At 38.9% G+C, this 20,941-nt stretch overlaps 3 protein-coding genes across 5 annotated transcripts; 1 reads left to right on the top strand and 2 right to left on the bottom strand.

The window, feature by feature from the left end:
* Positions 1 to 1,147: 1,147 nt before the first annotated feature.
* LOC140963354 (mediator of RNA polymerase II transcription subunit 11) lies at positions 1,148 to 2,520 on the bottom strand. 3 transcript variants are annotated; one of them, XM_073422662.1, is made up of 4 exons: positions 2,165 to 2,376; positions 1,954 to 2,070; positions 1,577 to 1,794; positions 1,148 to 1,268 (listed from the first exon to the last, which is right to left on the bottom strand). In XM_073422662.1, the coding sequence occupies exons 1-3, from the start codon at positions 2,216 to 2,218 to the stop codon at positions 1,618 to 1,620; spliced, it is 348 nt and encodes a 115-aa protein (XP_073278763.1). In that variant the 5' UTR covers positions 2,219 to 2,376; the 3' UTR covers positions 1,148 to 1,268; positions 1,577 to 1,617. The 3 variants fall into 3 exon arrangements, with proteins under 3 accessions (XP_073278763.1, XP_073278753.1, XP_073278747.1); XM_073422652.1 differs by lacking the exon at positions 1,148 to 1,268 and adding an exon at positions 2,383 to 2,520 and having other exon boundaries at positions 1,417 to 1,794; positions 2,165 to 2,250; XM_073422646.1 differs by lacking the exon at positions 1,148 to 1,268 and adding an exon at positions 2,383 to 2,455 and having other exon boundaries at positions 1,417 to 1,794; positions 2,165 to 2,275.
* Positions 2,521 to 6,711: 4,191 nt separating this feature from the next.
* LOC140958801 (uncharacterized) lies at positions 6,712 to 7,907 on the bottom strand. Its single transcript, XM_073416369.1, has 2 exons — positions 7,091 to 7,907; positions 6,712 to 7,004 (listed from the first exon to the last, which is right to left on the bottom strand). Exons 1-2 carry the CDS (start codon positions 7,343 to 7,345, stop codon positions 6,744 to 6,746), a joined length of 516 nt encoding a protein of 171 aa, XP_073272470.1. The 5' UTR covers positions 7,346 to 7,907; the 3' UTR covers positions 6,712 to 6,743.
* An 8,892-nt stretch (positions 7,908 to 16,799) lies between these two features.
* LOC140963345 (malate dehydrogenase) lies at positions 16,800 to 20,816 on the top strand. Its single transcript, XM_073422640.1, has 7 exons — positions 16,800 to 17,024; positions 18,335 to 18,493; positions 18,615 to 18,790; positions 19,101 to 19,378; positions 19,464 to 19,599; positions 19,732 to 19,843; positions 20,489 to 20,816. Exons 1-7 carry the CDS (start codon positions 16,982 to 16,984, stop codon positions 20,581 to 20,583), a joined length of 999 nt encoding a protein of 332 aa, XP_073278741.1. The 5' UTR covers positions 16,800 to 16,981; the 3' UTR covers positions 20,584 to 20,816.
* Positions 20,817 to 20,941: the final 125 nt, after the last annotated feature.

Raw genomic sequence — 20,941 nt, 5'->3', positions numbered from 1 at the left:
TTGAAAGTTTCAACTATGTTAAATAGTTTAGGTCATATTCTATTTGAAATGCACTCATATTTATAGTAGAGTGCTCAACCGTCGAAATTTCTATCATTTTTATTGTTTCTTGACAATATGAGCATACTTCTTACTTATCATTAAATATTTATAAATGTTCTTTTGATTTTAAGTTCATGTTTTTTATAAAACCGATACACCATATCTGAATATAGTGGTTTTCTGTCATTTTGAGAGTTGGTAGGATAATGTGTAATCTTTCTATATTGAGCTTTCAACTGAATGACTTGAAATGCCATTTTTTTGGGAATCCTTAATGCTGACCTTTATGCAGTACGGTTGGAAAACAACGGTTTGAACTCGTGCACTGCATATAATAGTTTGGATCGGTCACTTATCAGAAGATGTCTTGTAGCTGGAGTTTAATAAAGTATAGCGGTTGGATTCTAGACAGAACGGCTTGAACTCCTGAAAGAATTGAAATAATCCAGCAATCTGAAAAACCTATACAATAAAGTGAGCGACTAGATCCTGAAACAGTTTGATGTTGTTTATTTTGTTAATTACCAAAACTTTAAGGGTAATAAAAAATATTCTAACAAGTATGTTCATCAGTTATCAAACATCAATTTATGGCTTTCCTTCTACTGTAGACAGTGAGAAGAAGATAATGCAGCTACAAGAGGAGCGTGTGGCCCTATAAAAAACCATTTCTTCAATGATTGAATAGCGTCGATGAATATTAGTATCCTCAAAAACAATCCTCAAATTAATAAGCACGACAAAAAGTCACCTGAAGAACACAAGTTCAACCACACAGATACCTGAGTCGCAACTTATTTGGAAGACAACTATTATATTTTGAAATTGGAATGTTATATCCAAATTTGCAAAACTAGAGCATAAATTCCAGTTTCTTATGCCAAATGTATCCTCCAATTACTCAAACTCGATCATCCTCCTAAAGTAAATGAGCAGTAACCTATGTAACAATTCCTGGACGAGGCCAGCTCCAGTGTGAAAAAACAGAACTCCTAGGAAGCCAATTCGATAATAAAAAAAATTGAGCAATCATACAAGGTGTCAAACGGAAAGACGACCCAAGCATCCATCCGAAACCAATAAGCTACATTACTCTTTAAAAAGCTACATAACTCTTTACACATACATTTCCAATCCAAGATTAATATTCAAGCAAAAGTCTACGAATTACAGCCATTTATGGTTTCGATCAGTATTCAACAATACAAGAGAGTGTAAATGCAGCTCTAGAAACTACACGGCTCCAGTCGTCCAAGCATTGAACGAAAAGAATGCGGTAGGGATTACAGAAAACATATCACAAAGTGCCGAACATTTTGTACTTGGAGAGTAGAAAGACATTAAAAACATGAATAGAATTCACAAATCATCACCTGAGCGAAAAAACATTCTTCACAATAAAAGCTAAGGTTCTTCTGCCAATGTCTTCTACATAAATATGCATTGTCTTTCAACATATTCCAAATTTCCCTTATCCTCAAAAACTCTAGACAATGAAAACTATAATTCAATTGCCAGGAACACGTCCAGCAACAGCGATCAACCTTTACATATGATTGAATAAAGTAAAACACCTCAAGCTGCATCACCATATCCCTCGATCGTTTGCTTCATCTCATCTACTTGTGCAATGACATATTCTAGCTTCTTGCAACAAACCTCATTAGATATTCTCGGGACATAGTCACACTTCTCGAATGGCCGATACTCACACGCGCTTTTGATTTCCTCACGCAGCGTCACTTGAATGTCCTATTTTAAACCATAAATATTGAGTTATCAGCAAGCCTATTAATATTACCTCACATCTCTTTTTGATCTAAAGCTCCAAACTTGCAGCAAAAAATTAAGCGTAACACACAGAAATTGATATTAATGATACAGTCGGTTGAAAGTGAAGTAGATTTAAACCTTGACTGATTGCATGAATTCGCCGCAACTGCTGTTAACAAGCTCCTTTTTGGGGCCACTAGGGTTCCCCATTTCCTCCATAACCCCGCCAGCGAGCTCCAAAACCCTTACGATCCTCTAACAAATCAACATTAGAAATCATATGCTTCACTAAAGTAATCAATGGCAGATTTTGAACAACTATCTTACTGCGTAGACCCTGAAAATGTACCTTCTCGACATTCTGGAGTCGCTGCAATGAAGTGGTCTGGCTTTGTGGATCCATGGCGCCCAATACACCCTTTAAAAATGGTCGTCCTACAGTGAAGCACAAGAGCAGCCCCTAATCCCAAATAAGGGCACAAGAAACAGAAAACTCCAGCCAAAACCCAATTGCAGGTTCGGAAAATAGGCGTAAAGAAACTGATTCCGAATCAATTTAACAGATACCTTAACAGAGGAGAGGGAAAGGCTTCAATGGTCGCCTCGAAACTTCAAGCTCCGTATCAGAAGTGAAACGGTTTGAGAAAAATGGACGGGAATGCTCTATATTTTTTGTTAATTAGCGACACTATTTGCGACGGTTTTATTAAAAAATCGCGATTTACTTTTAAAACTGTCGCTCATTAACCGTCGCTCATGATAGCAACGGTTTTTAAAACCGTCGCCAATCAGCGACAGTTCATAACACGTTGCAGATTAGCGACGGTGTATGGATAACCGTCGCTCATGTGCGACGGTTTTAAATAGGGACGGTGTTTTAAAACCGTCGGTAATTCACTTTTTTTGTAGTAAACTTTATATATATTGATATCCCATGGATGAACCCATCAAGATCAGACCAAAACTCCCGGCCCATCTCTATGGCCCACAGGTGAAGGGCCCATGACCAGCCCAGGTATTCTCCCATAAATACCAGGTTTGAGCGTATGATTTCGCATTCACTATATTGTTTTCTGCAGCACCCTTAGCTGCTCCCCCCATATATCCTCAGTCTCTGATTTGAGCGTCGGAGGGGCTACGCCGAGACACCCTCTCGGCCCCCTTCTAACAATCTTATTCGTGATTTCAGGCTCGGGGTAATTTCGAACCTGCGTCTGGACTAGTGACACTTGCTGGTAGCAGACCCCAAAATTTTCCGTGAGTATCATTTGGCGCCGTCTGTGGTAAGGCTTGAGTTGAGACGTAGAGATGGTAGGCAGGAAAGAAAGTAGAAGAGCTACCTCAGCATCATCGCGTCCTCAGATAGGACCCGAACAGTCTCATGTTGAGACAAGACATGAACAACCGCGTCTTGAGATTAGACAGGAACAACATCGTCAAGAGACAAGAACCGAGCAGCCCCTTCACGAGACAAGGGTCGAGCAAACCCGTCACAATGAGAACGTTGGAAACTTGACCCTGGAGCAGTTGGGCCAATTTATCACTCGGACAGTGGATGAGGCCATGAAAAGGAATCAAGAGTCTGTGTTTGTAGAGGAACAGACCGCCCGTCAGGAGTGTGAGGAAAATGTTGAAGTCCACCAGAGCAGGGGGAGGAGACGCAACCCCTCCCAACTGGGGAGATTAGTGAGATGGAGGAGATGTGGAAGGAGATACGGAGGTTGAGGGAGCAGGTAGGAAGCAGGGCGCGGGTACCCAAGAGAAGAAGCCCTTTTTCACTAGCCATCTTGGAGGAAGGGCTTCCTCCGAATTTCCGACAATCTAACGTTGGTGAGTATGACGGACATACTGACCCCGAGGAACACTTGGGGAGATTTGAGAATGCGGCTCTGTTGCATCAATATTCAAATAGAGTCAGGTGCAGGGTGTTTCTAGGCACATTGGTGAGGTCATCCCAACAATGGTTTAATACCCTGCAGCCCAACTCCATACCGTCTTTCGAAGATTTTTCTACAGTTTTCTTGCACCGATTTGCCAGCAGCAAGAGACACCAGAAAACTATTTGAGTCTGTTTGTGATGAAACAACAAGAGGCTGAAACTTTGCGAGAATTTGTCCAGCGTTTCAATAGTGCAGCACTGGAAATACCACCGGCTACCCCTGACATCATGATAAGTGCCTTTACCCAAGGACTGAGGGGGGGGGGAGAATTCTTCAAATCGCAGGTCAAGAAACCTCCGTCGAGCTATGATGACTTGTTAGCTCGGACGGAAAAATATGCAAACTTGGAAGATGCCCAATGGTATAGAAGGATGGAAAACCAACCCAGGGGGAGTAGGGTGGAGGGAGCCGAGAGAGGTGGTAAAAAGAGAGGTGCAGGTGAGAGGAAGGAGGACAGAACCAGAAGTAAAGGAGTAGAGGTGAAGATATTGAAATTAAATTTTCCTGCTAAGGCACTGCCTGGCAGAGGAGCAGAGTTAGGTAGGAGAAAAATTTAATATTCCTACTAAGGCATCGCTTAGTAGAGGAGCAGAGGGCAGGAGAAAAATTTTAATTTCCTACTAAGACATCGCCTAGTAGAGGAGCAGAGTGCAGGAGAAAAATTTTATTTTCCTACTAAGGCATCGCCTAGTAGAGGAGCAGAGGCTAGGAGAAAAATTTAATTTTCCTACTAAGACATCGCCTAGTAGATGAGCAGAGGGCAGGAGAAAAATTTAATTTTCCTACTAAGGCATCGCCTACTATAAGAGTAGCCTGCAGAAGGAAAATTTTATTTTCCTACTAAGGCATCGCCTAGTAGAGGAGCAGAGAACAGGACTTACTAAGGCGTCGCCTAGTAGAGGAGGAGCGTGCAGGAGAAAAATTTTATTTTCCTACTAAGGTAACGCCTAGTAGAGGAGCAGAGTGCAGGAGAAAAATTTTATTTTCTTACTAAGGCATCGCCTAGTACAGGAGCAGAGAGCAGGAGAAAAATTAAATTTTTCTACTAAGGCATCGCCTAGTAGAGGAGCAGAGGGCAGGAGAAAAATTTTATTTTCCTACTAAGCCTCGCCTAGTAGAGGAACAGAGTGCAGAAGAAAAATTAAATTTTCCTACTGAGGCATCGCCTAGTATAGGAGCAGAGGGCAGGAGAAAAATTAAATCTTCCTACTAAGGCTGTACCTAGTAAAGGAGCAGATTTGGGAAGAAGAGGAAAAAATTTTATTTTCCTGCTGAGTTATCACCGAGCAGGAGAGTTAGAGGGTGAGGATGTTGAATGCTTATTTTCCTGCTAAGGTGTCACCTAGCAGAGGAGTTAGAGGGTGGGGGTGTTGAATTTTCAATTTCCTGCTAAAGTATCACCTAGCAGAGGAGTTAGAGGGTAGGGATGTTAAATTTTTATTTTCCTTCTAAGGTATCACCTAGCAGAAGAGTTAGATGGTGGGGTTGTTGAATCTTTATTTTCCTGCTAAGGTGTCACCTAGTAGATGAGTTAGAGGGTAGGGGTGTTGAATTTTCAATTTCCTGCTAAGGTATCACCTAGCAGAGGAGTTAGAGGGTATGGATGTTGAATTTTTATTTTCCTGCTAAGGTATCACCTAGTAGAAGAGTTAGAGGGTGTGGATGTTGAATGTTTATTTTCCTGCTAAGGTGTCACCTAGCAGAGGAGTTAGACGGTAGGGGTGTTGAAGTTTCAATTTCCTACTAAGGATCACCCCTATCAGAGAAGTTAGAGGGTAGGGATGTTGAATTTTTATTTTCCTGCTAAGGTATCTCCTAGCAGAAGAGTTAGATGGTGGGGATGTTGAATGTTTATTTTCCAGCTAAGGTGTCACCTAGAAGAGGAGTTAGAAGTTGGGAGTGTTGAATTTTCAATTTCCTGCTAAGGTATAATCTAGCAGAGGAGTTAGAGGGTATGGATGTTGAATTTTTATTTTCCTGCTAAGGTATCACTTAGCAGAAGAGTTAGATGTTGGAGATGTTGAATTTTTATTTTCCTGCTAAGGTATCGCCTAGCAGAAGAGTTATAGGGTGAGGATGTTGAATGTATATTTTCCTACTAAGGTGTCACCTAGCAGAGGAGTTAGGGGGTGGAGGGGTTGAATTTTCAATTTCCTGCTAAGGTATTACCTAGCAGAGGAGTTAGAAGGTGGGGTTGTTGAATTTTCAATTTCCTGCTAAGGTATCACCTAGCAGAAGAGTTAGATGGTGGGGATGTTGAATGTTTATTTCCCTGCTAAAGTGTCACCTAGCAGAGGAGTTAGAGGGTGGAGGTGTTGAATTTTCAATTTCCTGCTAAGGTATCACCTAGCAGAGGAGTTAGAAGGTATGGATGTTGAATTTTTATTTTCCTGCTAAGGTATCACCTAGCAGAAGAGTTAGATGGTGGAGATGTTGAATTTTTATTTTCCTGCTAAGGTATGTCGATTTTATTCACCCTAGTGGTTTAAAGGCATCGGAGATAAATTTAGAAGAAGTAGTGAATACAAACGCAAAATACTCAATACGACAGAAAACGAGTTCGTACATGCCAAAAGTGCGCAAAAAGAAATAACCAAATGTAAACATCGCAAAAGTTGCATAGTACTACGGAAAGTAAAGCAGTGCAGAAAATAACAGAATATGGCCTGAAGGCATACAATGTTTGCGTAAATGAAAAATAACATAAGTAAAGGAGCTCGGTCTAAGAATCGGGGGGGAGGGGGGGAGACTCGCTACGAAACTCTCAATGTCTATGAAGTCAGTAGGGGCGCCTGGCGGATGATAGCCCTGAGCCTTGAAGAGGCCGACTGCACCCTCGAAACCCATCTCCAGGAAATGATAAGCTTTAGGGGCGCAGACATCGTTGAACTCCTCGGACTGGAGGAATTCTTCCTTGAATGCAGAGGCTTCGGAAGCATGTAGCGCTTTGGCGTCCTTGAGTTCCCTACGGAGTTGTGATGCTTCAGCTCAAGCATTCTTTGACTCTTCCTTCAGCCTCTGGTTCTCCTTCGCGTGGTTCTCTGTCAGTCGCTGAAGCTCCTGTTTTTCCTTCAGAATCTCGTCACCTCGAGCTTGGGACTTCGAAAGCTCCTTAGCATGCGTCACTTTCATCTCGTCAATAGTAGCCTGGAGCTGTTCACGAAGAGCCTTGCCCTCGCGTAACTCTTGGCAGGCGCTGGATCGAGTGTCATTAGCCCGCTCCACCAACTCCCCTACGTACATCATGCCCTGGATAAGCAAACAAGAGTGAAAAGACGATAATAAAATTATACATGTATCGGACTTCAATCTAGAAACTGGAGGGAGAAATATACCTCAGTGATACTATTGCATGTCCGACGAGTGAGTTCAGAACACCCCAGTGAACTCAGGAACACTGCATCCGCGTCGGAAGGAAGCTGATACATTATCTTCTTAGCCAAATGAGTAGGACCCCGCCCCACAATGGCCGAATCCAGGGGTGTATAGAGGATGTACCCCCGATTCAGGGGGAGGCCCCTCATCTGACCCGGACCCTTCTGTAGAAGAGACCGATACAACTGAGATCTCAGAAATCTTATGCTTACCATGCTGTGAGACTGACGGGCTAGGATCAGTGGATGCCTTCTTCTTACCGGACGGAGGTGGCGACTTGGCTCGAGGAGGCGGAGAAGAGGCTCGCTTTGGGGCGGAGGAGGATGAGCCTGCTTTTTTCTTCACAGCAGTAGGGGAGCCAGTAGGTCTCTTTGCAGTAGTAGAGCAAGAACCTGTTTTCTTCTTCTCAGCAGCATAACAGTCTCCCTTTGTCCCCATCGTGACTGCTGGAACGACTGACTTCTGGGGAGCGGATGATGAACTCTGAGCCTTCTTTTTCGCAATCTCGCGAAGCAATGCAGCATTCATGACTCTAACACCTGCAAATAAAAACAGTGAACCGAATCAGAATATTGTCAAAGAACACAATAAGCAAAGGAGAGACAGAAAGGGTGAAGGGATGAGAATATCTACCGGGTCCTCCTTCAGCTTAATTTTTGCGGGACTTAACCCGACGTGGCACATGAGATCTTCAGATAGAAGTTGGGGAATGCTAAAGCATCGGTCTCCTAGTACACTCATTATTTGCAGATACTCCTTATCTTTTGTATAACCCTTGGAAAGTTTGTGTTTGATGAAAGTAGGATACCAATCCGTGAAGCAGGTCAATTTCTTAGGGGGCTGAACAAAAAAGAAATATTTTTTCCAGTCCTTCACATGACTGGGAGCCCCATCGAAGAGTTTGTGACTAGACCGGGAGGTCACATAAAAGGCCCTTCTTTTGATCGGGACATAACTAAAAAGTAGGAGAAGGTGGTGCAATTCAAAGAGAGGTTTAGGGCCCGGAATAACGCAACGAAACAGCTTATCAAGCGGAGAGCGTTGGGAGTGAGTAAACCTAAATGCACCTGATAGTACTTGCTCAATTCTTGGAGGAAATCGCATAAGGGGAAGCGAAGACCTGCATCAAAATGATGCTGAAAGAAGGTATAACAGCCTTTAGGGGCTAGATAGGGCCGGTCCTCTGGGCTACGAATGATGATCTGGAGAGAGGAAGGAACGTGCCACAAAGTCCTAAGTTTTGACTCGCTACCAGAAGGGATGTGGGATGACAAATGACCGTACCATAAGTTATCTGCGTCAGATATGTTCATTTGTTGGGTCACATGACGAACTTCCTTACCAGGACAACTGTGGGTGTTGACTTCCTCCTCATGGGAATCGTGGGTAAATTCAGGATCAGCTAGGGAAGTCCTACTCTGGCTAGACTCACTAAATTCACTAAACTCGCTAGACTTATCGGAGCCACTCGAGGAACTAGACTCGGAATCAGATGAAGACATGGGTGCTAAGGATAATTAAACAGATAGGAGAGAAAACTGACCCGGAAATAGCGTGGGAGAAGACTCGTGGAATAAGACTAATAGAACGAGCCGGAGGTGAGCAAGAGGCGATGGGGCAACCTGGGCTCGCGAGGGCGAGCGTGCAGGCGAGGTGGCGGGCTCGGGCGGGCGAGCGTGCAGGAGACGGGGCGAGCTCGCGCGGGCGAACGTGCAGGCGGCAGGGCGATCTCGCGCGGGTGAGCGGGCAGGTGGATGGGAAGGGCGCTCGGAAGGGCGAGCGCGCGACAGGCGTGCTGGGCGAGCGTGCTGCGACGAGACGAGCAGGCGACGAGGGCCAGGCGAGCGCGCGACGGGCGTGCTGGGTGAGCGTGCTGCGGGGAGAAGGCGAGGGCTCGGGGGCGAGCGTGCGGCAGCGGAGGCAGGGTGGGCGCTCAGGGGCGAGCGTGCGATAGTGTGGAGGCGAGCGCTCGAGGGCGAGGCGAGCGCGCGGCAGGCGTGCTGCGGCAAGGAGGCGAGTGCTCGGGGGCGAGCGTGCGGCGGCGGGACGGGAGCTCAGGGGCAAGCGTGCTGCGGGGAGGAGGCGAGCGCTCGAGGGCGGAGTGAGCGCGCAGCAAGCGTGTTGGGCGAGTGGCGACGCGCCGTGCGCGGAGGCGAGGGCTTGCGGGTTGGGTGTGCGAGGCTGAGCGAGGGCTCGCTCGGGGTGGAACAGTGGCTCGCGCGGGTGATGGTGAGGTGATGATGAAGCGGAGCTAGTGTTAACGTGCAAGTGAAGCGTAGGCAGGAGAGAGCTGGTGAATGAGTTGTAGAGGAGATTTTGTATGAGAAAAGTGAAAATGAAACAAGGTCGATCCCTGCGACCTGACCGGACAGGTCGATCCCCGTAATTTTCGCAGTGGTAACATCGTTCGTTAACGACAAACGAAATTAATTTTTCTGGCACGGCATGCCCTCATCGTCGATAAACTAAGGACAACACAATTAATCGAACTTTGAACCTACGATTTAGTTCGACTCGGGAGGGGGAGACTGGTGATATCCCATGGATGAACCCATCAAGATCAGGCCCAAACTTCCGGCCCATCTCTAGGGTCCACAGGTGAAGGGCCCATGACCAGCCTATGTATTCTCCTATAAATACCAGGTTTGAACGTATGATTTCGCATTCACTATATTGTTTTCGGCAGCACCCTTAGCTCCTCCCCCCATATATCCTCAGTCTCTGACTTGAGCGTCGGAGGAGATACGCCGGGACACCCTCCCGGCCCCCTTCTAATGATCTTATTCGTGATTTCAGTCTCAGGGTAATTTCGAACCTGCGTCTGGACTAGTGACACTTGCTGGAAGTAGACCCCAAAGTTTTCCGTGAGTATCATATATATATTTTATTTATCATATACAAAAACAAACTGAGAAATTTAATTATTTAATCTTTGTTTGATTAATGTTATGATATATGACCTTTTATGTTTGTGAATATTTATTCTACTCATATAACATGATTCAGTACTAAAATATAATGATTATAAATACAAAAAAAAAATTCAAAAGAAAATTATACATTGAAATAATCATTCGATAAGAATTATACACACGATCAACCCAACACAGAAAAAAATATATATGAACGATAATTAATTTGTATGTATATTTCTCGCTCACCCCGAAATCAAGTCATTCAGATTATAGTAACACTGAAGTATTACGACATAGCATAGGCTCAAGAGAGGGATACTGTTTTTTTTATTTGACATGTCCTTTGTATTTTCCTTGGACGGAGAAAAAAACAAGTCATTCCACTTGTGATGCAGTGACATATAAGGGTGTCAATTCGAGTGGATTGGGTCGGATTGAGCAATAGTACTATTCAAAAATTGTTCAACCTAAATCTAACTCGAACCCGAGTCAACCCGAAAACACTCAACCCGAACCCGAACTCGAATCAACCCGATCAACCCGATTAACCCGATTTTGATTTTTTTTTAAATTTTTTTTTAAAGAAAATTAAATAAAATTCAAAAAAAATAATAGTTTAATTTAAACACATAATAATAAAATCTCCCACATATATATGATTTAAATATGAAAGTCTAATGGTAGAAAAATAAAATATATTTACTAAAATCAAATAAACAATTATTTAAAAAATAAAAAAAATGTTCAAAATAAATATTAAATTATGAAAATTTATGATATAAATATACAATAAATATTTTTTCAGACATAAAATATATAAAAATGTAGGCAATATTTATTAATTATATTTTTTTAAAAAAATTAAAATTTTCGGGTCAACTCGGGTCAACCCGATCCCAACCCAACCCAACCCGATCCCAACTCAACCCGATCATTTTTTTAGTGTCAGCTATCGGGTCCAACCCGAACCCGAACCCGAAAATCCTAAACTCAAACCTGATTTTTTTCGAGTTGAACTGTGTCAAATTGGTGGATCGTGTCTGATTTTGACAGCTCTAGTGACATAAACATATTTCAATAGAGGAGATATTTAAGTTTCGAACGTATGTGTTAGCAGGGGAAAAAAAAAACATCACTCCTATGTAACCCTAAATCAAAAAACAGCAAACAAAAATATTGTTTTAAGTTTTTTTTATGTCAAGTTTGGTCATTTATTATTTTTGGAGAAAATAATAAATATAACATCCTAGAAATAATAGCTTCTCAATTTTCATATCTCTATACATTATTTTTTTCAATTTTTTTTCTCTCTACTGCGGCACCAAATGAGCCATAACTTAACAGCATAGCAATAATTTAAGGGGAAATTAATTTTTTTTGGTTTATTAATTTGCATATTTTGAACTTTTGTTTCAAATTTTAATTGTGGTACACCAATTTTGATTATTTTTAGCTTTCAGTCTTATTCTTTCGGAGTGCTGATGTGACACGAAATATGCTGATTTGACATCATAAAATGCTGACTTGATACTGAAAAAAGCTGATTCCATAGAAAATTTTTGATTTGTCCGATGTCACATCAACACCCGAGCCAAAATGGTCAAAAATTGAAAGATAATATACCAAATCAAAATTTGAAAATTTAGTGAATCAACAACATAAATTAGGCCCGTTAATCGGAAAAAAAAAATCATTTTATCTGTTTTAATGCCCAAGAGTTGGCGTCCACTGCTAACAATAATTGATATAAATCTCAACATGCACGCATTGGGTTGAAGCCCTAATTAGCTGTAAAGGGAAGCAAAGACAAGAAAATGACCATTGCTTTTAACTTTACAAGAAAGCTGGTGTGGATTGCCGGCCAAACACATTGCTCATGCATTGGGATTAAAAGGCATCACCAAAACAATGAAAAGGTTTCTATTGTTTTGTGAATTTGCCTAAACTCGATTTTTTCACGCTAAGTCGTATTTTTCTCGAAGTGCTGATATAACATTGGATATTGTTGACATAACGTCAATGTAGCATCAAATACTGTTGACATATATATCTAATATCATATCAAGATTCTAGTTAAAAATCTGAGACAAAAACTTGTGTGAGACGTTCTCACGGTTCGTATTTTGTGAGACAGATCTCATATTTGGGTAATCCATGAAAAAGTATTACTTTTTATGCTAAGAGTATTACTTTTTATTGTGAATATAGGTAGAGTTGACCCGTCTCACAGATAAAGATTCGCGAGACCGTCTTACAAGAGACCTACTCAAAATCTGAATAAACATGCCCAAAAAAATTCGATTTATTCCACTAATATCAATTTTTTCCAATTCTTTTATTTCAAATTGTGCAGATAAAATTGAATACAAAATGTCCATCACTAAATTATGAATTCAAAGCATAAATTTGAAAGTAGCCAACCCTAATGTAGGACACCAAAAGCACTTGTCTTTTACTTTTTAATAATGTAACCCTCTTTTTAGCTAATCAAGTTGTCTTACTTTTCAAAAAATTTAAATCTATCCTTGACAATATGACATCAAATCCTACTCATCACATTCTTAAATCCAATTTTATAGTGTTTGAAATCCAATTAAATGGTGGTTCCAAAAAAAAAAAATTCGAATTAAATGGTCCTCAAAAAAATTAATCGAATCAATTTTACTTGATCGAATTTAAGATTGCATTTCCTTCTCTAATTTTCAACACATTTTTTTTATAGTTTTGAAATATTCTATTTTTTTCATAAGTTAATTCAATTTAACCAACTATTTTCCACCAATGTCAGCAGATTAAAAGCAAATCCAAATGGTCGAAATCGAATCGTAATATCAATTTGAAAAAAAAAAAGTTCTTGAAATAGTAATTAATATCCCAGAAATTTCAAAAAATAGCTTTCTATATCATTAATTTTTTTTTTAATACAGTTCTGTTAATAATACAAACTAACGGGTCGTGTCACGTATGATCTAATCATTTTTTTAAAATTGAAATAATACCAGAGAAGATAAGATATATGATAAAAAAAAGTTGTAAAATATGGAAATTGAGTGGTTAAAGGACATTTTTCAAATTATAATAAACAAAACCAAAATACCAAAAGTTTGTTAGTATAAGGGTTTAATTTTACCACTTTTTCATTGTTAGAAGTTTGGAATCCATCTTGCTTTTCCTTCTTTTTCTTTCTTAATCATGTCAAAAAGCAATAACACATGATTTAATTCATCCATTAAAAGAAAAAAAAATTAAAATTAAAATTAAAATTAAAATTAAAAAAATAATAAGACTTGACCAACAACAAACCATACTTAAAAACTCTTCAATTCCCCATTGGCATTTGCTTCTAACTCTCTCCAACAAATCCTTGAGCCTCTCAATATACTCTCACAAACAACAATTTTCCCATGTCCAATTCCAATCCCTCAAACAAAATCCTACCCCTCAGAAAGGCCTTGAAGAACATCAAAAACAACCTTCAACAAAAACGATACTCGTCGAAAATCGTTAGCATCATCAACACTGCTCGAAAAAGATGTATTATCTTCTCTCGATCCATCTCTCGTCTCATTTACACCAAATTTCGCACTCTCACCAATCGCGCCCGGCTTAATTCCAACAACCGCCACAACTCATACAAAAAATTCTCCTTCATATATATCGACGAACTTTTCCAAGGTAAAACCCTATCAGCTAAACCATTTGAAACTAAAGAAAACAAGGTTCCTTCAAGCAGTACTACAAGTACCATCACAAAGTCACCTCAATCTATCAAAACCACACTTGATGTTCCGAATCTTCGAAAACATCATGTTAACGTCGAAAGTTGTATAGATCATGAAAATGGATTGTTTGAAGGAATAGGCAAAGTCAAATCATCCGATGAAATTTCAAATAATCCAGCTGCAACAGATAAGTGGAAGATCCCTTTGCTTCCACAGTTTCGAGGCATCGACGAAAGAGCAGAAGAATTCATTGCCAATTTTCGGCAAGACATGAAGCTTCAAAGGGAGCAATCGATTCTTGATTTTGAGGAGATGTTGAAACGAAGTGTTTAAAGAAATTATAATTTCAGCAACGGTTTGAAGATCTTGGAGTTGAGATTCTTTTTTCTTTTTCTTTTTTTTTTTTTGGTTTTTCCAAATTTTATGGCCAGAATTTTTGAAGGGTAAACAAGTTTTTTCTGAAATTTGTTCATGTGTTTTAATTTGGTTTGTTATATATTGTATATAATAATGTATATTATATACCAAGAGAGGTTTACGTTTGTGAGATTTTAATTCATTCTTCTACTTTTTTGGTTTTCCGAGTGTATTAATGATATGCCTTACTTTTGAAAGCTCACACATGAAATACTTGCATTTGTAATAATGTGTTTGATATATATATATATATATGTATTTGCATTTTCTTATACAAAGTGTGAATTAAATCATTCGATTTTCATTTTAATGTCTAATTAATGTACGTACGTATGAGCCAGCTTAATATTAGGTAGTTTGTGAGGTAAATGCTGACCAAACCAATGATGCTTAGCTAGTCTTTTCAGACGAACTTTTTAACAATGTTCACTAAAACCGTTGACACGAAGTTTTTTTAACCGTTGTCGTATGTCGGTTTTATAAAAATCGTTGTTTTTTGGAGGTCAAAGACAACGGTTTTTAGAGTCAATGACAACGGTTCTATAAAACTGTTGTCTTTGAGCGTTTATGACAACAGTTCTATGAACAGTTATCTATTAGCGTATTTTTTTGGACAATCATATTTAAAACCGTCGCTAAATTCAAAATTACGATGGTTTTGCTGTAAAACGATCTGTCGCTAAATTTAGCGACGGTATCTAGTTTCTAGATGGCTGGAGTTCTGGCGGGATACGTAAGAAACTATTCGAACGAATGCGAGAGGGGAGGCTTTTGACACTTTTTCGTGTTTAAATTTTGCGACGGTTTAACTAAAACCGTCGTTAAACTTAGCAACCTTCGCTAATATATAGCGACGGTTATAAGTAAAACCGACGCAAAATTTAAACATGCGACAGTTTCGAAAATACCGTCTCTATTAGCGACAATTTTACCAATAAACATCACAAACTGTCTATAAATACCCACATTTTCGATCCATTTTCTTCCACCTCATCTCACAACACATAAAATTTTTCTCTCTTACACGATTTTATTACTTCACCACACTTAAAATTTTTTATTTCGATTTAGTGTAAATTTTTTCTCTTTAATTTTTGGTAAATTTTTAAGTGTTAGTTAAGATCATAAATATTGTTAGCATAGTCAAATTTTAAGTTTTTTTTTATTTTAATGAAAATATTAGCGACGGAAATAATAAATAAACCGTCGCTAAAATTAACGACGGACTTTAAGGTAAACCGTCGCTAAAATTAGCGACAGTTTATAAAACCGTAATTAGCAACGATTTTGCATAAATCCGTCACTAATTTTATTTGCGACGGTTTTTTTTAAAACCGTAGCAAATTATAGCTACAACAACGGTGAAAAACCGTTGTCTTTGAGCGAACTATTTAACAACAGAAGCTTTAACAACGGTTTTAAAAAGGCTACGACAACGGTTTTTAACCGTTGTCGTAGGGCGTTTTTTTTATAGTTAGTAACACTGAGACTAAGACACGGTCTGACTCCCACGGGGTAGCAATGAGGAATCATGGACAATGGACTAAAAGCCAATACAATAAAATAGAAAGCCCCAAAAGCGCCATATTTTAGGAGCCAAACTATGTGATTGAATAAATCCTATTCTATCTGTTGCGGGTCAAGGGGTCCTTCAAGTCGCGCGATGCTTTCTACCACATCGTTTCACACGAAGTTTGACCATCACATTCTTATAATATGAAAACCGGTATAGAATTGATTCAATTATGGAATCATGAATAGCCATTGGTTCAGTTGTACATAAACATAGTAATCTAGACTTTTTATATTCTTATTTAAAATAAAAAATATCATGTGATATCTGTATGTGTAACAATTTTTATGAAAAATGGGTGAGTGAAGAAGGGCAATGTATGTATGTGTACATATATTGAAGAAGAATTTTTAGTCACATGGATAAATATCGAAGTAAATAAAATAAACTGTACGATCTTATCTTTTCTTTTTAAATCTTAAAAATTATATCATTTAAAAAATAACACTTTTCTTGGTGATAAAGATTTTTCAGAGCTCGATTTTATTAGAGTTGATCAAGCAGATTTTTCAGAGCTCGATTTTATTAGAGGATAAATATGCTTGATCAACATCGGTATTTCGAAAAATCAGATTTTTATTCACATTGTTTGCTATCCCTATTCGATCAAACCATTGAGAGTCATCATGTGTTTCTCATTTTTCCAAAGATTGAAATTTGGTGGAATAGGCAGCATGGCTGTAGCAAACACACAACCAACTTCAATTTTTTGGGGCTCAATTACAAAAGTCAACAAAGGTTTGGGAGGCGTTTACAAAATGTAACTAACCTAAGGGGGTATACGCAAATTATCCAACAATCTACTATGATTTCTATTTTCATTTTTGTTCATGTCGATCAATTTATAATTTAATATATTAATTTTTATTTTTTTATTTTATTTCTTTCTTATCGAAATAGAAAAATGATGACATATCACTTAAAATTGCTGATGTAATAACACACGTGTTCGATTTCACGTTAATATTTTAATTAAAAAAATTACAAATTTAAAAAAAATTAATAAACCCGCAAAAATAAAAATACGACCCCGATTAATTATTCTGCTTAGCGGGCCAGCAGGCCCAATGAGGACAACAGCTAAACGACATCGTTTTCCCTTATCTGCGAATATCACCATTTTCTTGCCCAAGTCAAAAGCTCACGAGTCATTGGAAACCACTCTTGCTTTTTTCACACTCAAATCTCCTTTGTCCCCATCGATTTTCAGATCTTCGATCTACAATGGCTAAAGATCCAGTATGCGTCCTCGTCACCGGAGCGGCAGGTGTAACTTCACGAACTGTACCATCGATTTCTGGAACTTTTGATTTTTTTCACTGGATTAAGGTTTACGGCTGATTGATTTACAGAATCGTAGATCTCTGTGCACATGATTGTTGGATTTTCATGTGAAGAGTATTTATTTGTTTATTAGTTATCGAGTATCAACTTTCGTTATCTGATTTGTCAGATCTTTTGTCTGATTCTACTGAATTGACTCTCGGTAGTTTTATTTAGGTTATAATATTTAATTTCTCGAATTATTTGTCCTGATGTTTGGAGATCGGAACCTATAGTGGTGTAATTTGCTTTAGAACTTTGCAAGATTCCCTTTTTAAATTTTCTGAGCATTCATGATTCCACTTTTTACTTGAGTGATATGGGGAAGTAACACTCCAGATATTTTGATGAGCAACCATGCGTAGGATCTCGCTGTCGATTAGTAAATGAGTTGAGAGTTTGAGCTTTATTTATTTATTTTTTGCTTTCGATGCAGTTGGTATCTCTTATTAAAAGTACGTATGTTTGCTTGAGGATGCAGCTGGAAGAGCATGAAATGTTGTTTAAATGGTTAACTTTCTGACGTTGTCGCATAAGTTTTAAGTTTTTTTTTATTATAGTTCTAGTCTCAGGGATGGAGGGTCTTTTGTTCGAGTATGTGTGAAATATTATGTTTTTTTCCTACTATTAAAAAAATTTGTGTGAGAGAGTATGTTTTTATCCTAGCATTGGAAAAAAAAAACTGGTTTACCAAAATATGGCATAACCAGTTTTGTTGTACAAATATGGTATCCGCCGATCAGTTAGGTAGAATTATTGTGGTATTTCGGTAGGCGGAATCAACATTTGTATGTATTTTTAAATTTTGTCGGTCGCCGGTTTTCTGGGTCCCGCCAACCCAAAAACCAGTTTCGTTCTAAAAATTTTCATTAGTTTAAATAGCACTGAACTGTAGACTCGCTTTAATTTGATGCAACATTGGCGTTCGGTTGGAGAGAATCGTTGCTTCATTTTGGTGTTTACCACCATGAAGACACGGTTGGAGTTGCTCTAATGCTTGTATTAAGTTGTAAACTGAAATATATACGAATTGGTAGTGCACAATTTCATTTATTACTTTATCAGTTTATCTTCTGTTAAGTGGGAGAGATTCTCAAGCTTGTTTATTCCACATTTGCTTGTGCAATCAACGTTGGATTGTAACATTATATTTGTTGTTTGCTATGTAAAAGTCTACGATATGCTGTAAATTCTCCTGGATTTGGTTGGATTTCATGTGAGGCATGTAGTTATTGGTTCTCGTTGGCTTTACAGGACAAATTGGATACGCTCTTGTTCCCATGATTGCTAGGGGAGTTATGTTGGGCGCAGACCAGCCAGTGATCCTTCACATGCTTGATATTCCACCTGCTGCTGAGGCACTTAATGGAGTTAAAATGGAATTGGTGGATGCTGCATTCCCTCTTCTGAAAGGTTGGTACTTTAGCTTCCAGGCTATGGTTTATATTGAAGTTTCATGTTTATCGACTGCTTGAATGAGATTCTGGTTAAATGAATTGTTTATGGATTGTTTCTTTTCTTGTATGAGAATCAGGTGTTGTTGCTACAACCGATGTTGTGGAAGCTTGTACTGGTGTCAGTGTTGCTGTAATGGTTGGTGGATTCCCTAGGAAAGAGGGTATGGAGAGGAAAGATGTGATGACGAAGAATGTCTCCATATACAAGTCTCAAGCTTCTGCTCTTGAGAAACATGCTGCTGCTAACTGCAAGGTGATTATTAGGAAAGTTGTTGATCTTTTTGTTTCAACTTAATTGTTGTATACTAATGTCAGTGTTCGGATCAAACAAAATAATTTTTATGGAACTCACCCGTAATACCATTATTTAATATGATAGCTGTATTGAGAATGATTTCTGATCTCTAACAGATTAAATATTCATTTTGATACACGTGAAATATATCATTTCTGCTAATCTAAAGAACCTTTTGAATGTGGGGATGAAATGTGAAACACATTTAGCAGTTATAGATTTCTCTTACGAGCAAGTCTAATTTAATTCGCCTTGCTCTCACTTCCAGGTTTTGGTCGTTGCTAATCCTGCCAACACCAATGCATTAATTCTTAAGGAATTTGCACCATCCATCCCAGAAAAGAATATCACTTGTTTAACCAGATTGGACCATAACAGGGCCCTTGGACAGATTTCGGAGAGATTGAATGTCCAAGTATCTGATGTTAAAAATGCAATTATTTGGGGAAATCACTCCTCAACGCAGTATCCTGATGTCAACCATGCGTCTGTCAAAACTTCAGCTGGAGAGAAACCTGTCCGCGAGCTTGTTGCTGATGATGAATGGTATGGAAGTATGTTTAAAAATTTATTCATGGTCATATTTCTCAAATACCCATCCATTATTTCTTTTTCCTCCCAATTTTGTCAGGTTGAATGGAGAATTCATTACTACTGTCCAGCAACGTGGCGCTGCAATTATCAAAGCTAGAAAATTTTCCAGTGCACTTTCTGCTGCTAGCTCTGCTTGTGACCATATTCGTGATTGGGTCCTTGGAACTCCAGAGGTAGATGTTGACCTTTTGCCTGATCCATTGGATCTGACTTTGGAGTTCTCTGGATTTCTTATACAGTTTCATTGAGCATATCAAATGGTTGATACTTAATGCATGTTCTTACCTTGGTTATACATTATTCAGGGTACTTGGGTTTCTATGGGCGTATACTCTGATGGCTCATACAATGTCCCAGCTGGACTTATCTATTCATTCCCAGTTACATGCAAAAATGGAGATTGGTCCATTGTCCAAGGTGAGTATGTGTGTTGTGAGGGCTAAACATCAAACTATTTTTCCGTGATGGTTATTTTGGTCTGGAATCTCATAAGTTAAACGACCAATCAATATTATGCTTTTATGGTTATAGCTCGTAGGATCCGTCTTCATTAATTTCAAGTACCTGACATAGCCTCAATGAAAAGAAATGGATGTTCAAAATGAAATTGATGCAAGGTTATTTGCGCTGGGTGATCAGGGGATGAAAAAATTTATAATTTAAACAAAATTGCACCAGAGATGAGAGATTTAGGTAGTTGACCTCAATTACTGAAGGTTAAGACTTCTATGATGTTGATTACAATCTGTTGACGAGTTCTCTTCCAGAGAATTTTACACAGCGCACCTTGGTGTCCCTGATTATTTTCAGTAATTTTTTATGGAAGCTTATTTTCAGCGCACCTTCATTGATTCTGTACTGGCTCAACTTTGTCCCCTAACTTTAGTCACATTACTTTGGTTTTTAATTTCATTGCCTTTCAGACTTCCATCGTCGAGTCACATATTGTCTGTAGGCTATTTTTTTGTCAACGTCATATAGCAAACATTTTTTGAATCCCTTGAGATTTGCAAAAGGTTTTCTTTCTTCTTCTTTTGATCAAACCCAATCCACTCATTTCAGGTCTTCCTATTGATGAATTTTCACGGAAGAAGTTGGATTTGACTGCTCAAGAGCTCAGTGAAGAGAAAGAACTGGCATATTCTTGCCTCACTTAGTTTCCCGAGTTGGCGCAAATTGGTATTGTCTTTCCCTTTCTGTTTTCTGTGATGACAGAAATACTAAGAGTTTTGAATAATGCAATTGTTATTTTCTTGTTCAACAATGGTTAATGATGGATAACTTATCTCCATCACATACAGCTCTTGATCTACTTTATGTTAATTTTAATCGAATACACTTCTTGACAGACTTTGAGTTGAAAAACGATTCGATTCGCCAGTCCTTGTTATACCTAGCATTCTGTCTATCCTTCTTGTTTCAATACGATGTTGATGATTTTGAGTCGATTCACAGTAAATTACGGGAAAATATCATTTATCACTCCTGTGAAAATATTTTGATTTTCACAAGGTG

The sequence above is a fragment of the Primulina huaijiensis genome, chromosome 2 (genome assembly GCF_012295235.1).
Source record: "Primulina huaijiensis isolate GDHJ02 chromosome 2, ASM1229523v2, whole genome shotgun sequence".
NCBI lineage: Eukaryota > Viridiplantae > Streptophyta > Magnoliopsida > Lamiales > Gesneriaceae > Primulina > Primulina huaijiensis.
This window is presented reverse-complemented; position numbering and strand designations above follow the sequence as displayed.